A 23223-nucleotide genomic window follows, 5' to 3' on the forward strand; every position below is an offset into this window, starting at 1 on the left:
TAAATGACTCACCCAAGGCGCCCGTTAGCCTGGGATTCGGGTCAGTGAACAGGACGTCGCTGAGCCCCCGCCAGGCACCGGGCACCATGTTAGAGGGCGCAGTGCCTGTCCGCCCTCGGCCGGCTCTGGGAGACTTGCAGGGGTGCGGTGAGGGGTGAGCTGTGGGAGGGTCGGCCGGGCCCGGGTGGACAGGGCAAAGGCAAAGCACTCCCTCCCCTCCTCTGCCAACCCCTCCCACAAGCGGGAGCAATCCCAGAAGGCTCCCAGAGGCGGTGATCACGGAGTCCTGTTTGGAAGGAGGCATGAGAGTTCGCCGGGGAGGGAAGACTGTGCTCCAGGCAGAGGAGCATCCTGTGCAAAGCCCTCGCTCACGGTGGGGAAGGGCCGAGAGGGGTGATGTGCGGGCAGCTCCCTGTCCTCCCTGATGGGGTGAGTGGGGTGGCCGATGATGGGGACTCAGAGGAGAGGCCAGGCCCAGCTGAGGAGCTCCGCAGGATGTTTATTTTATACCTTGCGTTACAACCCGATTCTACTCTATTTTGAAGCTCCTAGTGTTCTCGCTTTGGCCATTGGGAGCTCTTGATTGGCTCCTGCGTCCCTTTGACATCATCCCACCAGGGTGGGATCCATCCATCTGTCTGTCCTTTGTCCCCCCCCTCCCTCCCACTTCCTACTTTCTGGGACCATAAGAAGCTCTAGGCTTTGTGTTTAGCTCAAGCTGGGGGATGTAGCTCACGTGCCCAGGCTTGGCTCCGAGCGCCTCCTCCAGGCAGCCTCCCCAGCGGTCCCCAGGCGGGATCCTGGCTGTGTGGTGGCCCCGCCCTCTCTGGGCATCCCCTGTCACGGTCGCTCCGGCTGTGCTGTCTTGTCTCCATACGTTTCCTTGGCTGCTGTCACCAGTAGGCTGAGGGCTCTGCAGGCGGGGCTGTCTGACGCCCTGGGCCGGGCACCGAGTAGGGCCGGCAGGTGCGGGCTGGGCGGTGCTGAAGCCCCCGAGCCCTGCCCTCATTGTATAGTGATGACCGTAACAGCTCTGCTTTGTGCGACCCTCTCCCCACGCTGCGCACAGCCAGCGTCGGGTCCGCGGGAACCGGTGCAGACGGCTACCCTCTCTGCACGCAGGAGAGGGAGGGGGAGGAGGTGCACATCCCACAGCGAGTGAGAGGGGACCCTGGGGGTGGCCGCTAGGCTGTCGCGGAAGCCGTGACACGGCCCATGAGAGCTCGCGGCTGGGCGGCCGGCGTGGGAAGGGCACAGGTGTGGGGCTCAGAGCCCATGGCGGGCCGTGCGGAGGAGGCTGTGACCCTGACCCCGTCTCTGTGACATATGGGTCACAGGGCACAAGTGCTGTGGCCAGGGCCCGCCCGGTGCCGTTCACACTCACTTCGGGTCTTGTCCACCCAGCTGCCCGCCCCCCCGGAGGCCAGGAAGGAAGGGAGCCCCTGGATAATGGGCAGGTGGAAAAGGTCAGCGTCTGTAGGGCTCAGGGCCTCCGAGGGGCGTCGTTCAGGGATCCGCCCCTTCTGTGCGCCCGGCAGGCAGATCTGTGCTCCCAGGCTGGCGCTCAGGGTCCTGCGGGGCTTGGGCCGCCCACCGCGCCCTTCAGCGGCTCTGTGTCCCCGTCATTTCACAAGCGCGTGTGGGGCCCATCGACGCCCCTGAGGCGCCCCCGTTGTGGGTCCTCGTGTGTTAACCAAGCGACAGCCTCTACGGAGACCCCAGTTACAGTGCGGACGAGCTCAGGGCGCTGGGGGCTGGGGCGGGGGGGGCTTGTGCCGCTCGGCTCAGGGGAGGCTGGAAGGAGGCAGGGCCTGCGGGACGCTTTGGCGAGTGGCGGTCAGAGCCTGGTGGAGAAGCTGACCAGGAAGAGGGATGTGCAAATGCAGGGCCGGGGCCGGGGGCTCAGACGGCCACGGGTCGGGGGCCGTGGGGGGCAGGTGTCCAGGTCCCCCCAAGGGGAGTGCCTTGTGCTCCAGCCCCGCCCCCAGGGCTCAGAGATGGCACCCTGAAACCGCCAGTGTGGACAGACAGACAGACGGCTCCAGAAGTCCCCAACTGCGCGAGCGCACAGGGCCGGTGCGGGCGGAGAGGTGTGGCCGGTGCAGGTACGGAAAGAGGCCTTCGGAGGGGGCGTGTGGTCCGCTGGGCCGAGAAAACAGGGAGGCGGACGTGGTGGGAGCAGGTGGCCTGGACGAGGCCGGTTTTGAGGCAGGGGTGGGGGTGGGGGGGCGAGGCCGGGCTGAGCAGGGAAGGAGGTGCTGCTGGGAAGGGAGCAGGAAGAGGGGAAGTAGGCAAACAATACGTGCCCCCCGCATGCCCTCAGCGACCTGGGGGCTGACAGGGCCACCCTCCTGCGTGTCCCAGCACAGGCCAAGGGGGCCTCGGGAGTGAGTCCTGCGGAAATTCCCGCCTAAGCCTGCCCCCCCCCCCCCCCCCCACTGCCCCGACCTGGGCCTGGTTTCCAAGGAGATGGGTCGGGGCTGGGAGGACTTCACCTTCACGCCCGGGAGGCCTTTGGGAAGTGTGTGCTCCGCTGGGTTAATGTTTGCGTAAGCGAGTTTCCAGATCCGCCCCCTGGTGACCGGGCTCCGGGGAATGTCCAGAATTCCAGCCGGGGTCCCACACCCAGAGTCAGGAATGCTGCTGCTCTGGGGAGCGAGGTTCAGTGGGATCAGGGTGTCCCTGGGGTCTCGTCTGTAAGCCGGGGCGACACGGGCCGTCACTCCCGCCGCCTCCGTGCACCCCGCCCTGGGTCACCCCACGGCCCACAGCCAGACGGTCCGGTGGGTAGGACGCGCCTGTACCACGAAGGGAGAAACCGGCGTGCTCCTGAGACTTGGCCACTCGCAGCCGTGTGGCCCCTTGGGGCCCCATCCCTCGTCGAGGAGGGGGCTACTGAGAGCTGGCGGGCACCGTGGCGCCCCTGCAGGCGTGAGGCACAGGCTCCCTAGGCGGGCAGCGAAGATAGTCTCTATGCCTTCTAACCGGCTTGCTCTGAGGACCCGAGGCGTATTATTTGGGGTGCAAGGAGGGGCGCCCCACTTAAGTCTCCGTTTCTGGAAGCACCTGGCCTCCCTGGCCGCTCCAGATGCAGGAGGATGGTCTGGAGGAGCGCCCGGCCAGCTCTCGGGCCGCCCTGCCCGGCCGAGTCAGCGAGTCCCTGGCGTGAAGGCCGGATGGTCATGACCGGGGGGGGGGGGGGGGGAGGCAGGGAGCGTCATCAGTCCCGGCCGAGGCTCGGGAACTGCTGACAGCTTCCTGCGGCCTGTGACCCGGCCCGGGGTGGCCGTCAGTCATCACAGGCCTGTTTGGTCCCAATATCCTTGTTTTGCAAAGAGCAGTTCCTGAAATCTCACCGACTCGAGCTTTGCTCATCTTTGATTGGGGCATTTTCAGCCGCTGAGGCCAAAAATAACAAACACAGGCGGCGCCTTGCTGAGCACGGCCCCGTTCTGGCCCTTTCTGTGTGGCCGGTGGCAGCTGGGTGCCAGGCTCCAGGCCCGCGGAGTCTGTTTCCATCCCCGATGCATCTGTCCTCAGACCCGGGCGTGCCGACGGGCATGTCCAGCCCGACCTTCCGGGTTCCTAGACCCAGGTGGGGCTCGGGGACATGGGTCCCGGAGGGTGCGTGCTGCCCCGTCTGTTTGCCTGTCTGGAAAATTGCATCTGCATCACACAGATGGGGAGCCAGAGACTGGGAAAGACGACGGGGTGTTCTTAGCGTGGACCACGGGAACTCTGGGGACCCTCTTTCCCGCGACCTTGGCTGAGGGGCATTCTCTTCCTGAGTCTCGGTTTCTTTCCGCAGTCACCTGGGTTTATTTGGCGCTCCTCTCCTACACGCGAAGCACTGGTTCTCGCTAATACTTGACAATTTAACCGTGTTTGCAGGTACAGCCACGACCAGGGGTTGGAGGGGGCAGGACGCAGCTTCATGTACTCTCCCCTGTGCCAGCTCCAAGCCTGTCCCCCGTCCCCGGCGCCAGGACTGGCCCCCACCCCGCTCCGCTTGAACCTTTGTACATCCCAATCCCAGGGCGGCAGGGAACGCCTGTGGGCTGGCTCCTTCCTGCCTGGGGGGGGCGGATCCTGAGATGCTTTTCTACGTGTGCCCACCCCACCCATTCTCCAGAGCAGGGCCCGCTCTGAGGGCCGGATCCAACCCCTGTTTTGTATACAAGGTCTCACCTGCACAAGGTGCACCTGCTGTGGACCATTTCCTCTGTTTCACGCTCCCCTGGCCTGGACCCGCCTGATGAGAACGCATCGTCGCCTCCGCTCTAGAACTGCCTGTGTGGCCTCAGCGGGCCTTGTTTTCTACCACCCAGGGCGGCTGGAGAGACCCGGAGCCCAGGGAGTAGGGAGAAGTCGCGCACCCTACCCTACCGCCCCTGGGGGCCTCTGCATTCCTGAGATTCACCACTCTGACCGGCTGTGGGTTAACCCTGGGGGCAAGAGCGTGACCTGGCCTCTCCAGCTTCCATAACGCCGCAGAGCTACGTGTCTGGAGTAGGGTTGTCTAGGTGGAGGCTGGGTTTAAGGGCTCTTCTGTCTGGCCCTGGCCCCGGGAAGACCTCTGCAACACCCCCTCTTGGCCTCGTCTTGAAAGACTCAGCCCAGAGGCCTCCACTTCCAAGAAGTCTTCCTTGATTCTCTCCTCCTCTCCTTTCCATCCCAGGCTTCCCTTTGCCCCTGTAAGTACCGTGCTACTTTGTCCCACTCTCTTTCCAGGTCTGTCTCCCCAGTTTGCCTGTGGCCGGGACCTGATGGCCGGGAGCCTGGAAGGCAGAGTGGTGATGGGAGGGCCAAGATCGTTGATGGGAGTGGGGGGCGGGTAGCGTCGAACCCCAGAGAGCAGAGATATCTCAACATCGAGTAGGGGATCTGGCAAGACGCTGGGCCACGGGCAAGGGAGGGTGTCCTGGGGAGCCCAGCTGGGCCGGGGGAGGCCGGGGTCGCAGTCCCAGAGAACTGGAAATACCTTAGGACGACATGACGAAATTCAGAATCGCCTTTTACCTTCACTTGACCACAGCTGTTGCTATCCGCCCCAAGAGCTGAACAATAAGAAATCAGCGAAGGGTGAAAGGCAGGGCCCCCTCAGCCCCCGGCGTCCCAGCTCTGGATCGCAGCCCGGGGTTCCATCCCCGCCGAGCAGGGGTGAGTCAGCGCCCCGGGTTCGGCAGGCGCTGCCCAAGGGCTCGGAGGAAAGAAATCTCTGCCTGTATCGCAAGGTGGAGTCCAGGGTAGAGTCAGGCGGATTTAGGGCGGGAGGGGGGCCGCCAGGAACCCTGGGAGAGCATCCTGGGAGTTACGGCCGCTGGGCTGGGCTGGGCTGGGCTGGGCTGGGCTGGGGGCTTGCCGGTGCAGCTGCTCCCCTGGGTGGTGCAGACTTTCCCAAGGGAAGGACACGTAACCGGTTTGGGTACTTCCCAGGGCCGCCTGGGACAGCCTCCATCTGGAAGGAAGCCTTAGACTGTCTTCCCTGCAAAGGACACTGGGGAGACAGGGACCGAGTGACAGCGTGTGGTCAAGGGACGTAGAGTGCCAGGCTCCCTGTGCTTCAGCATAACCGTCCACATGACCCCTCGGGGAGGCCCTGCCCGTGCGGCTCCTTCCCCCGTCCCCTCTCTGAGCCTCCGTGTCCTCCTGCGTGACTCCCCGAGGCCGCACAGAGGACACAGGCCAGGCCAGCCTCCCACCCTGAGCGTGGGCTGTGGTGTGTCAGGCCCCGGGCTTCCGCGGACGCGCGTGCTCTCCCGGGTGCGGGGAGTCGTGCCCACGGCTTCCACACTGGCTAGAAAACGTGTCTCTTCGTCCCGAGCGGCAAAATGCGGGACGCGAGCCATCCCGCTTCCCAAACGTGCTCGCCCCTCTGTCGGGGAAAGCGCTGCCCTCAAGGTTTGGTTTGCTTTCCATCCAGCACCCTCATAGCTGCACGCGGGCTTCCTGGAGGAGGGGAAAGGCGGGCCCCAGAGGCAGGTGCTCGGAAAAGCTCTACGGACACTCGAGTCTGTGGACAGCTGGGCAGCTTCCAGACGTGCCCCCCCCCCCCCCCCGGCACCTTACGATTCAGCGAGACATCGGCCGGTCCCTGTGATGCGAAAAGGGGCAGAATTGCCGTCCGAGAATTAAAATCAGACTGTGGTGCTCGAAGCATGGGGTCTGATGACTTGCAAAATGCCGGCCTCGGACCGGACTTGCTCTCTGGGTTCCTGGGAGTCAGGGCATCCGCCCCGGTGCTGGGTGGACCTGAGACCCCGGCTGGCGCCACTGCCTGCGGGCCCCGCGACCCTGGGCGGGAGCTGCCTCTGCGTCCAGTGCGTGGCGGTAACACTCACACCAGGAGGGCTCTAACCCACACATCTAGCATCTTCTTGGCAAGTGCGATGGGATTTATTACCGCAGCCGTGTTAGGCACCAGAGCCGTTGAGGCGTGCGTGGGTGGGGGGAGGGCACTTAGAGACCTCCACGTGGGACTCCACCTTCTGCAAGGGGGGCAGCGAGACCCCGGGAGTGACAGGCTCTCCCAGAGGGACTCACAGCCTGGGCAGTGTGGGCCGGCCGCACACCCAGCCTCCACGAGGGACCCTTGTTTGCAAAGTCCCCTGACCTAGAAAGCTCGTGTGCTTCCTCTGGAGGGTTCCTGGGGTGTACTGGCGGGATTGGGGTGCACTCCGGAGTTGGGGGTGCACGGTGCGGAATCGGGCACCCTGTGCTTAGGGCTGCATGCTCTGGGGTCGGTGCGATCAGCACAGTCCGGGTGCACCGTGCAAAGTCGAGACACCGGATTGGGGTGTGCCGTGGGGATTGGGGTGCATCCTGTGGAGTCTGAGTGCTCTGCAGCGCGGACGAACGCTGGGCACGCTTGGGGAGGCCCTGGGAAGCCCCCGCCCCCGGCCTTGGACCAAGAGCGTAGCTGCGGAGACAAACAGGATGCGGGGTCTCGGGCCGCAGCAGGGGACAATGGCCAGGAGAGGAAGTGTGTCCAGACCCTGTTATGGATGTGGAGCCCATCTGAGACCTCGTTCAGCACGATTTCCAGAAAAACAAAGGGAGAAGAGGCCAGGCATCTGGTGTCGTGCGCACGGTGGGGTTCTGGAGCGCAGGCTGGAGAACCGGGGGTCCCACCTCACAGGCTCGGGGCGGAGGCCGAGAGGAGCAGGGGGATGCGTGGAGGGCACGCAGGGGGCGGAGAGGGAGGTCTCCGTGCCGGTGCCCAGCAGCAGCCCCCGGGGTCCCCCGGGCCGTGGCACAGGCCAGCCCCGGGCTGCGAGGGGCATAACGAGGGGTGGGCAGCCGAGAGCTCTCGTTTGCCTGGAGAGCTGTGCCCCTGGTGCCCGTGGGCCTCGGCCACCAGAGAGCCTGGACACGGGCATTTGTAAAACGAACAGACATTTACGTGCAGCCGTAGCAACGGTCTGCACTTGGTCTGTTGGAGCATTCCTGCGTCTAGTTTAATCCTCGTGATGACCAAGAGTAAGACCGCAGAATAGCATCTGACCCCATCTGGGGCTTCCGTGAGAATCCAAAACGCCAAGGTCGTGTGGCCAGTGCGGCAGAGCTGACCTTCAAGGTGCTGTCCACGGACGCAGGTGCCCACCTCCTACCCCTTGTGGTAGGAGCTCTCCCCTCCGGTGAGAAGGCCGGAGGGGTGACAGGGGGGCCCGGGGGTGCTGTGGGCCCGTCCGTGGGCATCCGCAGGTGCCAGCTGCCCTGGGGCCCCTGTGTCTGGAAGGGGGAGGCAGGCCCGCCCCGGAGAGTGGCCGCAGGAGAGGAGCACCCATGCTGCAGAGGGGGGGCAAGGAGAATCCAACTTCCAATGCACAGTGGGTCCTTCACACGGACGAGGGCATCACCGGTCCCCAGGGCTGTGAGGGCAGAGGCGCAGGGCGCTGGGCAGGCCCCGCTGGGCTGGGCAGGTCGGAAGCAGAACTGGAGTGGATGGAGGAGGGTGGGGAGACGGAGAGGCAGGTGTCTGCGAGGAAGGGGCAGTGAGGACTCTCGCCCGGGAGGAGCCTCAGGACAGGGCACCCGGACCTTGTTCAGGCCTCCCAGAGGTGGGCAGGAGGACGCGCCCCTGAAGGACGACGGGTGGCTGAGGCGTGACCAGAGGGCGGCGGTGTGAGTGTTCACCAGCTGCCGCGTCCTGAGCCTGCTCCCCACTCCTACGGGCGTTTAGGGGTCCTGGGCGGGATGGTGGCCCACGGGAACCTCAGAACACCACCTGGCGGAAGAGAAGAGGAGACGTGCAGGGGTGGCCACGTGCTGCTGGGGGAGCCCGAGCGACGTGGCCGGGAGCCCAGGAGCACCCGGGGTCCCGGGAGCTGGTAGAGGCGGGAAGGAGCCTCGGGAGGGGGCGCAGGCCTGCCCAGGCCTGATTTAGACTTCTGGCCTCCAGACGGGGAGGGACTAAGGCACCCGGTCTGTGGAGCTCTGTCACGGCAGCCCCAGGACACTGGCAGTGTGACCCTCACAGCTGTCCCTCCAGGGAGACAAGGCCACACCTCCCAGAGGGAAGGAGTTGCCCGGGGAAGCAGCTGTACCCCCTGCTCCGGCCCCTGGGACCCACAGAGGAGCGTCAGATCTGCCCGCGGCCAAGGAGACTGTGAAAACGCCTCCCCCTGACCCTTGGCTCCCGCTGTGGGCTCTCTGTGCAGTGGGCGGGGTGGCCGGGCTGGGCGTGTGCCGGGCATGGCTGTGCCCGTGACCCCTCGCCCGCTCTCGGCCTCAGTGGCCGGCTCCACCCAGTGAGGCACTTGGGCTCTGGCCCCGCAGGGAGGGAGGGGAATTGGTAACTTTGGGTGGCCGTGGGTGACACCAGAAGCCGGTGAGAGGAAGGACAGGCGGGCAGGAGGGTGAGGACCGTTGCCCCCAGGTGACTAATGTCTGGAGATGTGTGTGGCCGTCACAGCTGGGGTGTGGGTGGTACGGGCATCTTGCTGGCCGGGCCGGGGTGCTGCTGAAATCCCACGTCTACACAGCAGCCGCTCCCCACGGCAAAGAGCGATCGTCCCAAGTGTCAGCAGTGCGGCCCTTAGAAACCCCGGCCTCGGGGCTTTGGCATCTGTCAGACCCGTTCTGGGCTCTTCTAATCGTCACTGGCCTTGGGCATATCACGTGACCTCCCTGAGCCTCAGTTTCACTGTGTGGGAAACAGTCACATTTCTACTGAATTGGAGATATTTTCCTGGTCTGATCCAGGCCAGGTGTGAAAGCCTGGCCCGTCTGAGCACAGGACAGGGGAGAAGGTGGCTTTCCTGCGGTGATTCTTGGGGCCCGGCTGGGGCCGGCGACTGGAGCTGTGCCCCTGCCTCAGTGAGCACACGGGAGGACGGGGCTGTGGGCTGACCCCAGTTCATTCCCTGCCTAGCTCTCCCCCCACCCCCCCGCCCTGGTGAGCGGAGCCCAGATCCCCAGGTGGGGCCCAGAGCCGGTGGGAAGTCAGGGAGCAAGGAGAATCGTGGTCCGACCCCGATCTGTCCCTGGCGGGCCAATGGGCTGGGGTAGCACCTGGCAGAGGGACGGGGCTGCACGTGTGTCCGTGCGTGTGTGTCCGTGTGGGGCAAGTGGAAGAGGAACAGAGCAGGGCTGAGGTTTGGCGGGGCCGCTCGGCCAGCGGCTGGTGCACTTCCCCAAGCCCGGGGCCCAGGCTGGAACCTGGGTGGTTCCCCGGCTCTCACAGCCTGGGGGCTGGGCGGTGGGCAGGCGGCCGGGCCTGGAGCTGGTCCAGGGAGGAGCTAATGATCAACGCCAGGCAGGCGCTCTGGGCCAACCTCTCGCCACCGGCCCGGGGCGCAGGGAGGAAGTGTGGCAGGAAGCAGGGGGTGGTGGCAGCCGCGGTGCGGACAGCTGCGCTGTGGGCGGCCGGCCGCCCCGGCTGCCGAGACAGCCCGCGGGGCCAGCCAGGAGGGGCCGGGAGCCGCCACCGGGTGCCTGCGGTCCTGCCGCCCACCCCCCCGGGCGGGGAGCGGCGTCTGAGCAGCGGGAGCAGGTATGGGGGGCGCTGGGCCGGGCGGGGCAGGTGTTGGCCCCGGAGTCGGGTCTTGCCACACACGGTGGGGTCTAAGAACGGCCTCTCAACTTTGGATTTCTCGAAGCCTTTTCTGCTGTGTTGGGACCGTGGGAGCAGAGCCGTGGCCTGGGGAGCCCGGAGGTCTGGGTCCCGGTTAGCAGACGGCAGCCGGGACTCTGGGACGCTGGCCCAGCCTGGCTTCTGTGAGCTCGCTTGACCCCACTCCGTGCGGGCGCTCAGCTGGCCTGTCCCCCGGCTGAGCACGCGGCCTGCGATAAGGGATTCCGGGTCTCGGGGGTCTCGTCCCCCGCCCTGGAACGGCGCCACCTCGGGCACATGCCACAGGAGAGGCCACAAGACAGCCCAGGGTGGCTCTGCAGCGGTGGCCTGGCCACTCCGAGGTCACCAACCCTGGGCCTCTTTTCCGTCAACTAGATGGGGCGAGTGCCCGGACCAGGGGCACCCACCAGACGGTCGTGGGGGAGGACACGGGCCCAGGATTTCCAACGCCAGGTCCTGCCCTGGGTACGTGCTCCCAGCACACCAACTGAGACCCTCTCCCGGCGTCCAGTGACCCCTCCATGTGCCCCAGGACCCCCAGCTCTGTGGCTGAACTCCTGGCGGGAGGCGGGGCGGGGGCCCGAGACAGGTGCTGCACTCAGCTCCTCTGGGTTCGAATCCCATGTGTGCTCCCCCCGCCACCCCGGCGGGGCCGGGTCCCTGGCTGTAAGCCTCAGGTTGGCCACCTGTGAAAAGGGCACAGTGGCAGCCCCCTCCCCCCCTCCCCCGGTCGTCACGACGATTAAACGGCCGTGCTTGGTTAGCACTTAGGGGTAGTGTCTGTTCAGAACGTCAGCACCGCTGTCGGTGACCACGACGCGTCCCGTATGGGCCGTTCTGACTTGATTCTCACAAAATCCCATGACGTGGGTGAGCTCCATCCTGCCCCTGGCAGAGAAAGCAGGCGCGGGGGTCACAGGTGAATTAGTTCCCCGGGGCGGCCGCGACACAGCCCCACACGCGGCGGCCGGCGATGAGACCTGACTCTCTCGCGGTCCAGGGCCCCAAAGTCCAAAATCAAGGTGTCTCCAGGGTCCAGCTCCCTCCAGGGGCTCCAGGGGAGGGAACTTCCCGCCTCTTCCTGGGGCTCCAGGCGCTCCTGGGCGGTGGGCCTCATCCTCCGTCTGTCCTCTGTGGTCACACGGCCCCCACCCCGTGTCTGTCTGTCTGTGTCCCTCCTCTTCTTATAAGACGCCTTCTGAGGTTCCCTGGTGGGTACGAATCTGGGGGACACTGGTCACCCCAGTCCCGGGGTGACCAGACAGCTGTCAAGAGATGCTTCTTGGAGCTTGGACAAGGTCTGCGTGGGCCCACAAGGTATTTGTTCAGTACGAGCCCAGTGAATGCTCCGACCAGACCTCCCTGAACGTGTTCCGGGCTGGAAGGGTACGATCTCACCCTCTGCTAAACCCACACTTATTAAGTGCCAGCTGCCACCCTGGAGTACCATCTGTTTACTGGTCGACGTCCCCGTGAGGCGCGAGTTTTCGTTCTCACCCTCCGGGTGGGCTGAGGGGGGCACGCAGGCTTTCCCGGCCCATCGACCCCACGTGTCTGTGCTCTGGGGCCACACTCCCCCCTCCTGGGCTGGGCGCTGGCCAGGGCCTGGGGGCTGCTGCGGACCCAGCAGGTGCCCCCTGGGTTTGTCCCAGATACACCGAACAGAGAGGGAAAGGCCAGAAGGGAGAGTCTGCCGTTGATGGTGACCAGCGAGCAGCCCCCCAGGGCCGCAGGTCAGCGGCCCCGGCAGTGTGGGAGCCGCGTCCACGGCAGGAGCCACGGCCTGTGAGGCCAGGCAAGGCCATTATAGGAACCGGCGGGGAGGGAACTCCGGGCAGAGATTGGGCTCACTTCCTCATCTCCGGCCGCGACTAGGAACCCCGGGCTGAGGCCTGTCACTGGGGGCCCCGCCTGCTCGGGCACATCCATCACTGAGCAGGGGGGAGGGTCTGTGAGCCCAGGAAGCCTCCCCTTTCCTCAGGAAGCTGTCCCTGAGGCTGCCGGGAGCCCGGACGATGGGCCCGGACGCACACACGGACGGGCGAGTCCTGACCTGCGGGCAGAGGCGGGCAGAACGAAAGGCTGACATCCGGCTGCCGGGGCCCCTCCTGTACCCAAGGTGGGGACGCGGACCTGTCCCCTGAAGGGTGACATGGCCGGCGGGGTGGGAGGCCTGGGGCCCTGCGTGGGCTTCTCAATGGAAGGGCAGAAGGACGGTGGACTGACCTCAAAGCCCCTTGAGCACCCCGGTCCTGACATCCACCTGTGGCGGGCAGCGGTGCGGGAGCAGGTGTGGGGAGCAGCGCTGGTGAGGCGTGGAGGGAAAGAAATCAACTGGGGCTTGGACGTGGCTGGGGGCTGGGGCGGGCGGCCGGCACGCGGAGCCATATCCAGGAAGATGCGGAGGGGGCCTCGTGCTTTCGAGGAGGGAGACGGCGCGGGGAGCAGGGGGTGCAGGCACCAGGGCCTGAGTGACGAGGCTGTGTGGAGACGGCCCTGGGTGACTGCAGACCCCGGCGGGCTTCTTCCCCTGGGCCCTGGCAGCATCCCTGGAGAGGGGAGGGGCTGCGGGGCCTGGCCGTGTGCGGGGGGGTGGGGTGCTGGCTGCTCCCTGGGTCAGGTGCCTCCTGCCCCCCCCCGCCAGGCTGTGCCCCTCAGATGGGAATCAGGTCCCGGTTGGAGGAGGGGCAGGGGCATCGCCTCTGTAAGCCTTGGGGGCCTTGGGCTGCTGGGGGAGTGTTGGTCCCTGTAGGGCGGGGAGGGTCCCTGTTTCCCCGTAGTGAGGGGCTGTCTGGCAAGGCCACACGAGGGGCACCAGAAACCCGGGAGCCCTGCCTCTGCAGCTATTGTGGCCGTTCCGACTTTTCCTTCTTTCCGCCTTTGTCGTTCGGATTGTAGAGGCAATCCTGGCTTGGAATGGGCTGAGAAGGCCCCGGCAGGAGTGGCTCTAGCATTTCGGGGAATGAAACGGAGGGTCCGCGGAGCGGTGGGCCGGGCAAAGCCCCTGGGGGCCGAGGCCCACCCCCCCCCCCCCCGAGTCACCATCCAGGAGCCTGGGGCGTGCGTGGCCGCCGGCCGAGCCGCCACCGCTTGCCCAGTGCCCCTGGGACGCCTGCTGGTGCCCAGCCCGTGGAGGACACGTGTGGCTGGACTGAGTGTGTCGGGGGACGAGCAGAGGCTCCCACGGGAGCCCTGACCACTAATCCCCAAGGCCAGGAAGGAGGGAGGGCGGGGGCCTTACCGGTGACCCTGCGCGTCCTGTTCAGCTTGGGAGGAGCACAAGGCGGGAGGGGTCGGCCTGTCCCCTGGGGTCAGGGGGTGGGAGCCTGAGGTCTGGGCCCCCGCCCTCGCTCTCCACTCGCCCAGCTGTGAGGCTACTCATGCTTTGCCCCCCTTGGGACAGCAGGGCTGCAGCGACTTTGGACGTCTGGCTGTCTCTGGGGCTCTGCCCCACCGTGCCGTTGGCGACGTGGACGGCCACCTGTCAGCCCCTCCACACGCGGTCCCCACCTCCCCCTGCGCCCCTCCTGGCTGCCCGGCGCCCTTCCCCTCACCTCCAGCGTCAGGAGAGCTCTCTTTGCCCCGGAACCAGCCCTGTCACGTGCGGGTGGCTTTCTGGGAACCCGGCTCGCTCTCCAGTCCTCGGGTTTGGGGAGTCTGGAGGGAGGCGGGAACAGGGGCTTTGAGCGGATGGGGTTCTGTAAATAGTTGTGAAAATATTCCACACTGGGTCTAGTAAAGGTCCAGCTGCCCCTTTGTTTTTGGTGAAAATTTGAGGGGAGGAAATAAACCCAAGGCCCAGGGCGGCCCTGTCTCCATCTCCTCAATTCGTTCTGCACAAGGGCCAGAGGGAGCTTTCCAAGGCACAGAACCAAACCCGCTACTCCGGGCTTTAAACGCTTCAGTGGCTCCTCAGCTTTCGTGGGGGTGCTCAACGCCTCTGGGGGCCTTCACCTCATCTGTGCTGCACCCCAGACCCACGGCGCCTCCCCGGCTGCCCCAGTGTGCGTCCTGCCTCCTGCCATGGGCAGCAGGTGCCTTGGGGAGGCAGGGCCGGGGGCCGGTGGGGCTCTCCGGGCCGCTGCCTCCGAGTTCTCTGTCCGCTGCCCGGGCCCTGCTCCCCAGCATCCGTCGGGAAGGGGGTGGGCCGGGAGGAAGCCACACTGGCATTGTTGTCCCCGGAGAGGGGGGCCGGGGGTGTTTTCCTGTCTCTGTGTGCTCTGTGCAGAGGGGATTCCCGCCGGCCTGTTCCGGCTTTGGCTTGAAATCCCATAGCTCATCATCAGGGATCAGGGAGGCCCGAAATAAGGGGGATTCCCTTAATTGTGCGTCCTAGCATTGTTTCACCGACCTCCATGTGAAACGTGACCGAGCAGGGCCATCCCTTGCCACCTGTGTCCCCAAGACCTGGCTGCACCCGGTCCCAATGGCCACAGCTGGGAGTCCTCCCCTCCCTTCCTCAGCCCTGGCCCTGCCACCGCCCCCCCCCCTTCCTTTGGAAAGGGGACTCTGTTGCCCTGTGTCCTGAGTGGTGACAGAGCTCCCACCCCAGGAGCACCGTGTGTCCATTTGTAACAGCCTCTCATCTGTGACCCCAGGCACGAGTGAAGCATGATGACAGCTCCTGGTGGGGGGGGGAGGGGGGGAGGGTGGCTGGGAGGCCCAAGGGCGCCCGGGGTGGGGAGCAGTGGCCCGATCCACCTCGGTTCTGCCTTGGCCACTTCCTCCTTCCCTGCCGTCCCCCACCTGCTTCCTTTCCTCCGAGGCGGCCCGGAACCTGGCCCATTTCCTGACCAGTGGGATGGGACCGCATTCCAGCGGCCCCATGAGAGCCCCGGCCGAGCCCGCTGAGCCAGCTGGAGCCCAGGGGGTCGCTGTAAGGGGCAACGGGATCTCTTGGGAACCCGGGGCCAGAATCACAGCGACACTGAGGCTTGTGCGAGTCGGACTCGAGTGGCTGCCTCTGGGGGAGTCCGTCTCAGCTCTGGCTGGACGGAACACGAGGGGGGACTCATCTCAAATGCAAGGTGCCGGGTGCCCCACGAGGACTTCTCTGCTCCCTGTTCCCACACATCCATCCAGTGCTTGCAGGGATGTTCGAGCACCAGGACGGGTCAGGCTCTGAGCTATTTCCTAGTGGCCCGTGGGCCGGCAAGAACGGGCCCCCGTCTGTCCACCTGCAGGCGAGGCCGGTGTTGGCCTCATCACCGGGCAAACGCCGCACGTGTGTCGGGAAGAGCACGTGGCTGGGGGCTTGGGGGTTCGGAGGGTCGTCCTAGCCGGGGAAGCGGTGACGCACAGACGGACAGACCTCTGAAAGGAAGCGGAGACACCCCCCGGGCAAAGCGGAGGCTTCTCTCCTGACCCCGGCCCCTGTGGCGGCCTCTCCGTGGGCACCCGTGTTCCCGGAGAGGCCTCAGCGCTGACCACCACCCTCTGCTCTCCCCACAGCGGCCAGCGGGCATGCGGAGCCCCCGGTGCTGATGGTGCCACCGCCCGTCATGGAGGGCCCAGGGGACGCGGCTGGCGAGGGGCCGGCCCCGATGGGGAGGGGGCCTGCGGGGCCCTCGGGAGGCGGTGGCCGCAGCCACGAGGTCCAGAGAGTGGCCGTGAGCTCGTCGGTCGCCTGGGAGCGCGTGGGGCCCGAGGAAGCCCAGGCGGTGGTCAGAGGTGGTGAGTACAGCTCGGACCGTCCTCCCTGTTGTCCAGCCGCCCGCGGACGGAGCCGTGTCTGCGGCCAGAGTGTGGGTCGAAACAGAGTCCCGTGCCCAGTGAGTGCCCTCTCACCCTGCGAGAGACGGGGGCCCAGCTAGTGTTTCTCCAGGGGTGCGTGTCCGCGATAGCAGAACTTGGCGTGGCGAAGGGGAAGGGGGCTGGGAAAGTTCTAGAACGGCTGCACCTCGATGAATGGCTCTGTTACAAACCTTTGCGTTCCCGCAGTCCTGCTTTGTCCTCAGGACATAAAGCCCTGGGGTTGCTCAGGATGGGACAGCCCATTCCTCTGAGGAGGACGCCCTGGGAGGGGCCCAGTGGCCAGGAAGGACCGGGCAAGGACCAGGCAGGGCCTCTTTCGGGGGGGGGGGGGGGAGATGAACCCAGAGACGTGGGCTCAGGAGGCTGTTCTGAGAAGCATGGCCGCGCTCCTGCCCGGGCCCTGGTGTAATCCTGATTGTCACTGGCTTGACTTGGGCCTCGGTTTCCCCACTTGGGAACCTGAGGGGTGGCAAGGTGATCTCCAGGACCCCGCTGTCTACCTCCTTGGGCTCTGGAGATGAGGGAAGGAGGGGAAAGACCCTCCCCGAGGCAGGGACGGCCTGTGCCTCCTGCCCTTCCCCAGGCTCCCCTGTCCTCGCGTCTCCTCCCTCCTCCCGGTCCCCTGCCTGGCTGCCCGTTGGGGGTCTCCCAAAGGGGGCTTGCCCTGCGTGAGCCCCCTCCACCGACCCTGCACTTCGGGGTGCGTCCACAACCCTAGCCGGGTTGTCAGCCGCGCCCTGCTCACCTCACAAGGCCGAGGGGGCGCGGTTCACCCTCGGTCAGCGACTGCTGCAGACTGATCAGCACACAGCCTTGTCTGCCCCGGACTCTGGGTTCCTTCCGGGCTGTCACCTCTCCTCTGGGGTCAGCAGAACGGTGGCCCCAAAGAAGTCCACGTCCTGATCCCCAGAACGTATGGCAGACGTGATTTTAGGGGTGGGGGTAAGTCGAGGATCCTGAGATGGGAAAAAAAACCCTCAGGGTCAGAATCAGAGACACTGAGGCTGCCGGGCTTCTGGCTCTGAGACTGGAGGAAGAACCAGAGATCGAGGGGGGCGGACGAGCTGGAGACAGACCACCCCCCGCCCCCATCCCACCCCCCGGAGCCTCCAGCAGGAGCCGGCTCTGCCGAAACCTTGGTTTTAGCCGGTGAGAACTTTCTAGACTCCGACACAGCAAGACAACACTCGTGCTGTTTGTTGCACAACACAGGGAGACCCTCACACCCGCCCCGTCCTCGTCCCCTCGCAGGTGTGCGGACACACCTCTTTTCCTCCAGAAATATTGGGGGGGTTTGTGCCTGTTCTGACCTTGACCCCCAAACCTGCTGTGTTACAGATGCCTTCCCGGCCCCTGGCGGCTCTGGGCCGGCTGCTGGGACCCCTCCCGGCCAGATGGGAACCTGCCCCACAGGTAGATGTCCTCACATACCACATGGCGCCACAGGGTTCAGTGTGGGTGGGGACGTGAATGTGGGCTCCCTGGGCGCCCCCCCTTGTGCCCACCCTCACTGTCCCATGGCCTGCGGGTTCAGGAAAGTCTAACGCAGAGATTTCCTCTTCTTCTTTTTTTTTTTATGTTTATTTATTTTTGAGACAGAAAGAAACAGAGTGTGAGCAGGGGAGGGACAGAGAGAGAGAGAGAGAGAGAGAGAGGGAGACACAGAATCCCAAGCAGGCTCCAGGCTCCGAGCTGTCAGCACAGAGCCCGAGGCGGGGCTCAAACTCACGGACCATGAGATCATGACCTGAGCTGAAGTCAGACGCTTAGCCACCCAGGCGCCCCTAACCCAGTGATTTTCAAAGTGTGGTCCCCAGACTTCCTGCCTGAGGATCCCTGTGGGGGTAGGGAGACTGCCTAGATGCAGACGGCCGGGTCCCGTGCCCAGGTTCCCATCCAGCCCCACTGGGGGAGGGCCCAGGACTCTGCATTTCCACTTGGGGCCCGAAGGCTGGAGTTTGTCTGCCTTTGGAAAGGGCTCCTGCGGAGTCTGTGTTTGCATCTGCCCGAGGAGGGGACACGGCCCAGTAGGCTGGACCACATGCAGGGGAAGTGACACTCTGGGGAGGCGTCACAGGTGGGACATGACCGGGTTAGGGACGCAGAGGAAGGAGCAGGGCCCTTGGGAGCGGCGCCCGAGGACTGACTTCTGGGGAGGGGGCCCCGAGGGCCAGGGGGCTTTCTGCGGGGCGCAAATGCGGGAGGCAGCCCTGGGTGGCGGGGGGGAAGGGGCGGGCAGAAGCCCCCTACCCCTGAGCCCCTGCTCCTGACCCCCAGCGGTGGCGGCTCACCTTTGCCTCGCCACCCTCCTCTTCCGACTTTCCTTCCGGGCAGCCGGCTCTGCCTGTGGTCACTCGGGATGACCGGGCGCGTTGAGCAAGCGGCAGATTATTTCTGGGTCCCGCCCTCTTACGGGAGCAGGGGCACATCTTAGAACCAGTTGTGAAATGTCGGCCACGCTTCCTGCTGGGGGAGTGGGGCCGATGCCAGGTTCCAGAAGTCTCCATACCGCCCTTCTCTCCCCTCCCTTCCCCTGTACTCCCCTCCCCATCTCCCTTCTTCTCTTTCTCCGCCCCCACCTTTCCCTCTCCCTTCCCCCTCTCTCCTCCTCCGGCATCATCCCCCTCCACCTCCTTGGAGCAGTCCATGCCCTGGGGATCTCCGTAGCCTGGTTCGGAGGCCTCTTAGGAGGACAGGGGTGGGGGTGGGCTTGGGGCACTTGAGCCGAGATCTGAATTGTAGGGCAGCCAGGCAGGCAGGCCAGGATTTGATCTGGGAGAGAGTGCTTTAGGTGGAGGATGTGGTGAGTGCAAAGGCCCTGGGGCAGGGTGGGGGATGTCCTGATGTCCTAGGGCAGCCGAGAGGCCGCAGGCTAGATGGGAGGGACAGAAGAGGCTGGGGGGGAGCTTTTGTTCCGATTTAACTTAAATAAAATTTAAAATCTACTTCCCACGGATGCACTGGCCACATTTCCAGAGCTCGACGGCCCCGCCTGGCTGGCGGCCGCCCTTCAGGACACCGGATGGCACTGCCTGGGGGGGTGCCGAGAGCTGGGGCAGACAGCGAGCCAGAGCTCAGTGTCAGAGACCCCCCGGCTCTCCGTGGACCAGAGGATGGTCTGGAGGCAGGGGGCGTGACCCGGGGCCCCGGGGAGGGGTGCCACGGTGGGTTGGGCCTGGTTTTACAGCTGGTTTTACGAGGTGGACCCTCGTGCCGTGTGGTGCAGGGAGGTGTCCTTGGTCTGCAGGGCGGGGGCTGGGGGCCCTTCTGGAAAGGGACAGAGGCGGAAGGGTCAGTTTGGGGGCAGGACGGTGGGCTCTGGGGTGCCTGCGGGTGTCCGCTGACACTCGAACGCCCCCGTCTGGAGCTCGGCGGTGGGAGAGGTCGGGGCTGGAGGTCACGGTGGCCCCCGTGACTTTGCTGAGTGCTCGCTGGGCGCTGGCCCCTTCCAGACCTGACCCTGCAGCTGCTGGCCGTGCGGAGGAAGACGGGGCTTCCAGACCCCAGCCTGCAGCAGGCAATGCGGGCCCGGCTCCGCCTGCTGGAAAATGACAGCCGCGAAGTGGCCAGCGTGCTGGGGGTGAGTCTGGCTCCTCTGGGTGGAAAACGAGCCCGCGGGAGCGAAGGAGCAGGGGCTCCGGGCTTGAGAACGGGGACAGAGGCCAGGGGCGGCCCCGGGAGGAGGGGGAGGTCCAGACGGCACGCGAGCACGAGCGCGGTGCCCCGGGACTGGCCGCCCTTCGTGGGGCCAGGCAAGCGGCCGAATCCCGCGGGCCGCTTACTGAGGGTCGGGCTCCGGATTAGAAGAGTGGCTTCCGTCGTCAGCGTGTCAGGTGGGGCCCTGGTAGCTCCCGTTCCCCAGGACACACGACGCTGTGCCTTGTACCCGCTGGTGTTATTCCAATGCCCCATCACCAGCAGGGGAGTTAGTTCACGGGACGGGGGTCAGAGGAGACGGGTGCAGGGTGAGTGTGGACGTCTGCATCAGTGCCGCGGGAGGGGCTGGGAGAGACAAGGGGCTGCACGGGGCTGAGAGCCCAGCCTGCCCGAGAGCCTGCTCTCCCTGGTGCGGAGTCACCGAGAGCGGGGCCCGGAGTCTGAGCCCCCAGGGGCTCAGGGAAGGAGCAGGGCTGGGCAGAGGCACTGGGGAGCCACGGCTGGCTCCTCCCGGCCGTCGGATGCCTGACGGCCCCCGGGACTGTTTCCTCCCCATAAGGAGTTATCGGCCAGGCTGCTGTCTATCCACAGTGACCAGGACCGGATTGTGGTGTCGTTTAAGACTTTCGAAGAGATCTGGAAGTTCTCCACTTACCACGCTCTTGGTAAGGTGGTGACCTTCCCAGAGCTGGTTATGGGGAGCCCCCCCCCCCCCCCGGAGGACACTTGTCACACGCCTAGCACGTTATGTCATAGATCGGGCTTCAGGTTAGGGTTGTTCACGACGGCCTGGGCAGTGGGGCTCGCTCTCCTGCTCTCGGGGGGGAAATGGCGTGATGGGTGGGGGCACAGAGGCACGCCCGTCTGTGCCCACATTTGGGCCGCGCCCCGAGTTCCTCCCGGCGCTGCACCGTGTGGTAGCTTTGCACGGCCAGACCTCGGGGGACGCTGAGCTCAGACTGGCTGAGCGCAGACCGGGTTATTTCCAGCTCATCCAAAGGGCTCTAAAGCGCCCCCAGCCCTCCGGGAGGCATCCGCGAGGGTCTGGCCGCGTCCTCTCAGGGACCTCGCCCCACCACCTGGGTCTGAGGACGGACAGAGTGGACAATGAGAGCAACGGCATCTTGCACACCTTGAGCGGGGCCTGTGCCAAACCCCCAGCACACTTGACCTTGAAGGCTCTTGTCCCGTCTCAGAGACGAGGAGACTGAGGGTCACAGAAGGCCAGTGTGTCGCCCACGGTCACGGCCGGTCCACTCACAGCCCAGGTGGTCAGACCCGGGGCTGCCTGGGTTGTAGACGGCACCGCGAGGCCCCAGGGCAGGGCAGGGCTCCCCCCGCGCCGGCCTGTGAAGGTTTCCGTGTCTCCCTTTGGGGCCTGCCGCTCACCAGGCCCGTCTGGCCCCCAGGCTTCACTCACCACTGCCTGGAAAACCTGCTCGTGGACCAGGCCTTCTGGCTGCTCGCGCCCAGCGAAGACGAGGAGACGACCATCCAAGTCCACGTGGACCAGGAGGCCTTGACACGGACACAGGAGATCCTCCTCGCCCAGGAGGGTGAGCGCTGCATGGTGACGGTGACGTCGGCCGGGGGCACACCACGCTGGGGCCACGGGGGCCACGGGCCGCAGGAGGGTCCTGGAGGCCCCGGCGTGCACGCCGGGACGGACGGGGGCTTCGTGCAGGGAGGAGCATGCGGGGTGTGGGGGGCACCCCAGCCATGAAGCGCCCAGGCCCTGTCACTTTGCGGTAGAAACCTGGCCAGGCCCCCAGGAAAGAAGAGAAAAGCGTTTCTGCCAAGTGGCACCGCCATCCTGGGTTCCTGACCCGACGCGGTCTTGCTTTGAGCGCCGAGGTGGCCTCGTCATTGGGTCGGGTCAGCAGCAAACAGAACACGCAGCTGCCGGTCTCGCCCTGGCTGCGGACGCGAAGAAAGGCGGCCGGCCGGCTGTGGCCGGGCTCCCGGGGGTGGTCCCGGCAGGCAGGACCCTGGGGACCACAGGAAGGGAAACTGAGGCCCCGAGGGTCTGAGGTTCAGCGAGGCTCCCCGGGCAGGTGTGAGCAGAGCTGGGACTCCAGGCCGGCGCCGGCCTTCCAGTCCAGGGGGAGGCGGCAGAGACCGGGGCTGGGGAGACCCCGCAGGACTGCCTTCCCGCGTGCGGCCTGGCGGGGACGGGTGGGTCCCACACTGAAGGCCACTGTCTGTCACTTCGAAGGCCCTTTCTTTGTCCTGTGTCCCGACCACCACGTGAGAGTGACCACCAGCCCCCGGGGCGCAGGCCCGCAGCCCCCGAGGCGAGCCGCGGGGGTCCCCCAGGGAGACGCAGCCCCGGCAGAGGACTCTAGGGCGCCCAGCCCCGGCACGTGCTCCCAGGACACGGCAGCGGTGGCCGCTCCGGAACCTCTGATCCCATTTCATCAGTAGGTACCGACCTTTGTGTCTCCGCTTCCGGCCGGTCCCGTCCTGTGTGTCGTCAGGCCTCCTGGAGCCCCCACCGCGCCCCCCGCCCCCAGGCGCTGGTCCAGCCTCAGCCAGAGGGGCTGGACGGTGCTCCAGGCAGACCCGGTCCTGACCCTGTTTGTTGCTTCCGGTGTGTGGCCGTGACAGTGAGCCCAGCTCTGGGCCTCAGGGCTGCGAGCTGCCCGAGGACGCTGACATTCCCTGGCAGGGCTGGCATTCGATGGCACCAGACTGTGCAGCGTGGAGCTCTTGCTTCGTGTTCTAGCTCGTTCTGAAAAGCTTTTGCGGGAGCCAGCTGCCTACCATGCACCCGTAGGAAGGAGGCATGTGGAAATCTGTACAGATGAAAACCAAGGCAGAGGAAGCTTGGGTAGCACGCCAGTTCTTGCTCAGGAGCTGAGCGTGGGACGTTAACTTGGCTTGGAGCTTCCTGGCAGCCAAAGCAAAGAGAGAAAGTCGATGATGACCTGATGCTTAGAATCTGTGAAATAGTTGGCAATGGCTTGGCTGCCGTCCCGGGCTAATGGAGGGAGGTTTCTCAGGAGGCCAGCCGGAGGAGGGGCAGGGGACTCCCTGCAGGCACGGCCACATGCCGAGGTCTGAGGCTGCCCACCTGGGCAGATGTGTGTGTGTGCCTGTATGTGCATAGTGGTGGCAAGTGGTGAGATTTGCTTGGGTCCCTGGGGGCTGCTGACTTATCCCATCTACGCATCGTCCACTCGCCTCACATCTGAAATCCTCTCGTGTCTCCCTCCAGGTGGGCCCTCAGGGTCGCCTGGGACCCCATCGACGACTCCGTGAGCGGCCCTGTGACATCGGACGTTCCGCTGATGGGTAAATGCTTTCGCTGGCCTTTCTCCCCTGGGAAAGGCGTGGGCAAGGAGGGGCAGGCACCCGCATTCTGGAAGCTTCTGTGCTCGCCCTGAATCCTCCCCAAGCCAGAGGGGGTGGCTAGAATCCCCTGCAGTTCATGCTGCGACAACGAAGCTCAGAGAGGTCCACCGGCTGGCCCGGATTTCGTCGCACGGGGTGCGGGGAAGCCGGGCCGCGTCCCCGTCGCTGCCTCCGGGGAGCCCCGAGGGTCCCATTCACAGAGCACCCATCAGGCACTGCTTTCTCTCCGGCCGCACTTGAGACACCTCAGAGGGCCCTGGGACGGGAGGGCTAGGCTCCCGCTGATGTTGCCGCGTGAGCTCATGAGGGTCCGGAGGCTTAGGTGTTGGGTCTTCTCCCGAAAGGCCAGAGTGGGGCTCTGACTTGGGCTCCTGGTCCAGTGC

General features: G+C 65.8%; 1 protein-coding gene across 1 annotated transcript in view; it reads left to right on the forward strand.

Moving 5' to 3' along the window:
• The window catches only part of SH3TC1 (SH3 domain and tetratricopeptide repeats 1), a 46703-nt gene that overhangs the window by 4846 nt on the left and 18634 nt on the right, over nt 1-23223 (forward strand). The window contains 7 exon segments of the mRNA XM_042937017.1: nt 15527-15748; nt 17168-17242; nt 19282-19409; nt 20046-20151; nt 20896-21042; nt 21702-21906; nt 22704-22780. Coding sequence (XP_042792951.1) covers nt 15559-15748; nt 17168-17242; nt 19282-19409; nt 20046-20151; nt 20896-21042; nt 21702-21906; nt 22704-22780 — 928 coding nt within the window. The 5' untranslated portion in view covers nt 15527-15558.

The sequence above is a fragment of the Panthera leo genome, chromosome B1, assembly GCF_018350215.1.
Source record: "Panthera leo isolate Ple1 chromosome B1, P.leo_Ple1_pat1.1, whole genome shotgun sequence".
NCBI classification, from domain to species: Eukaryota; Metazoa; Chordata; class Mammalia; order Carnivora; family Felidae; genus Panthera; species Panthera leo.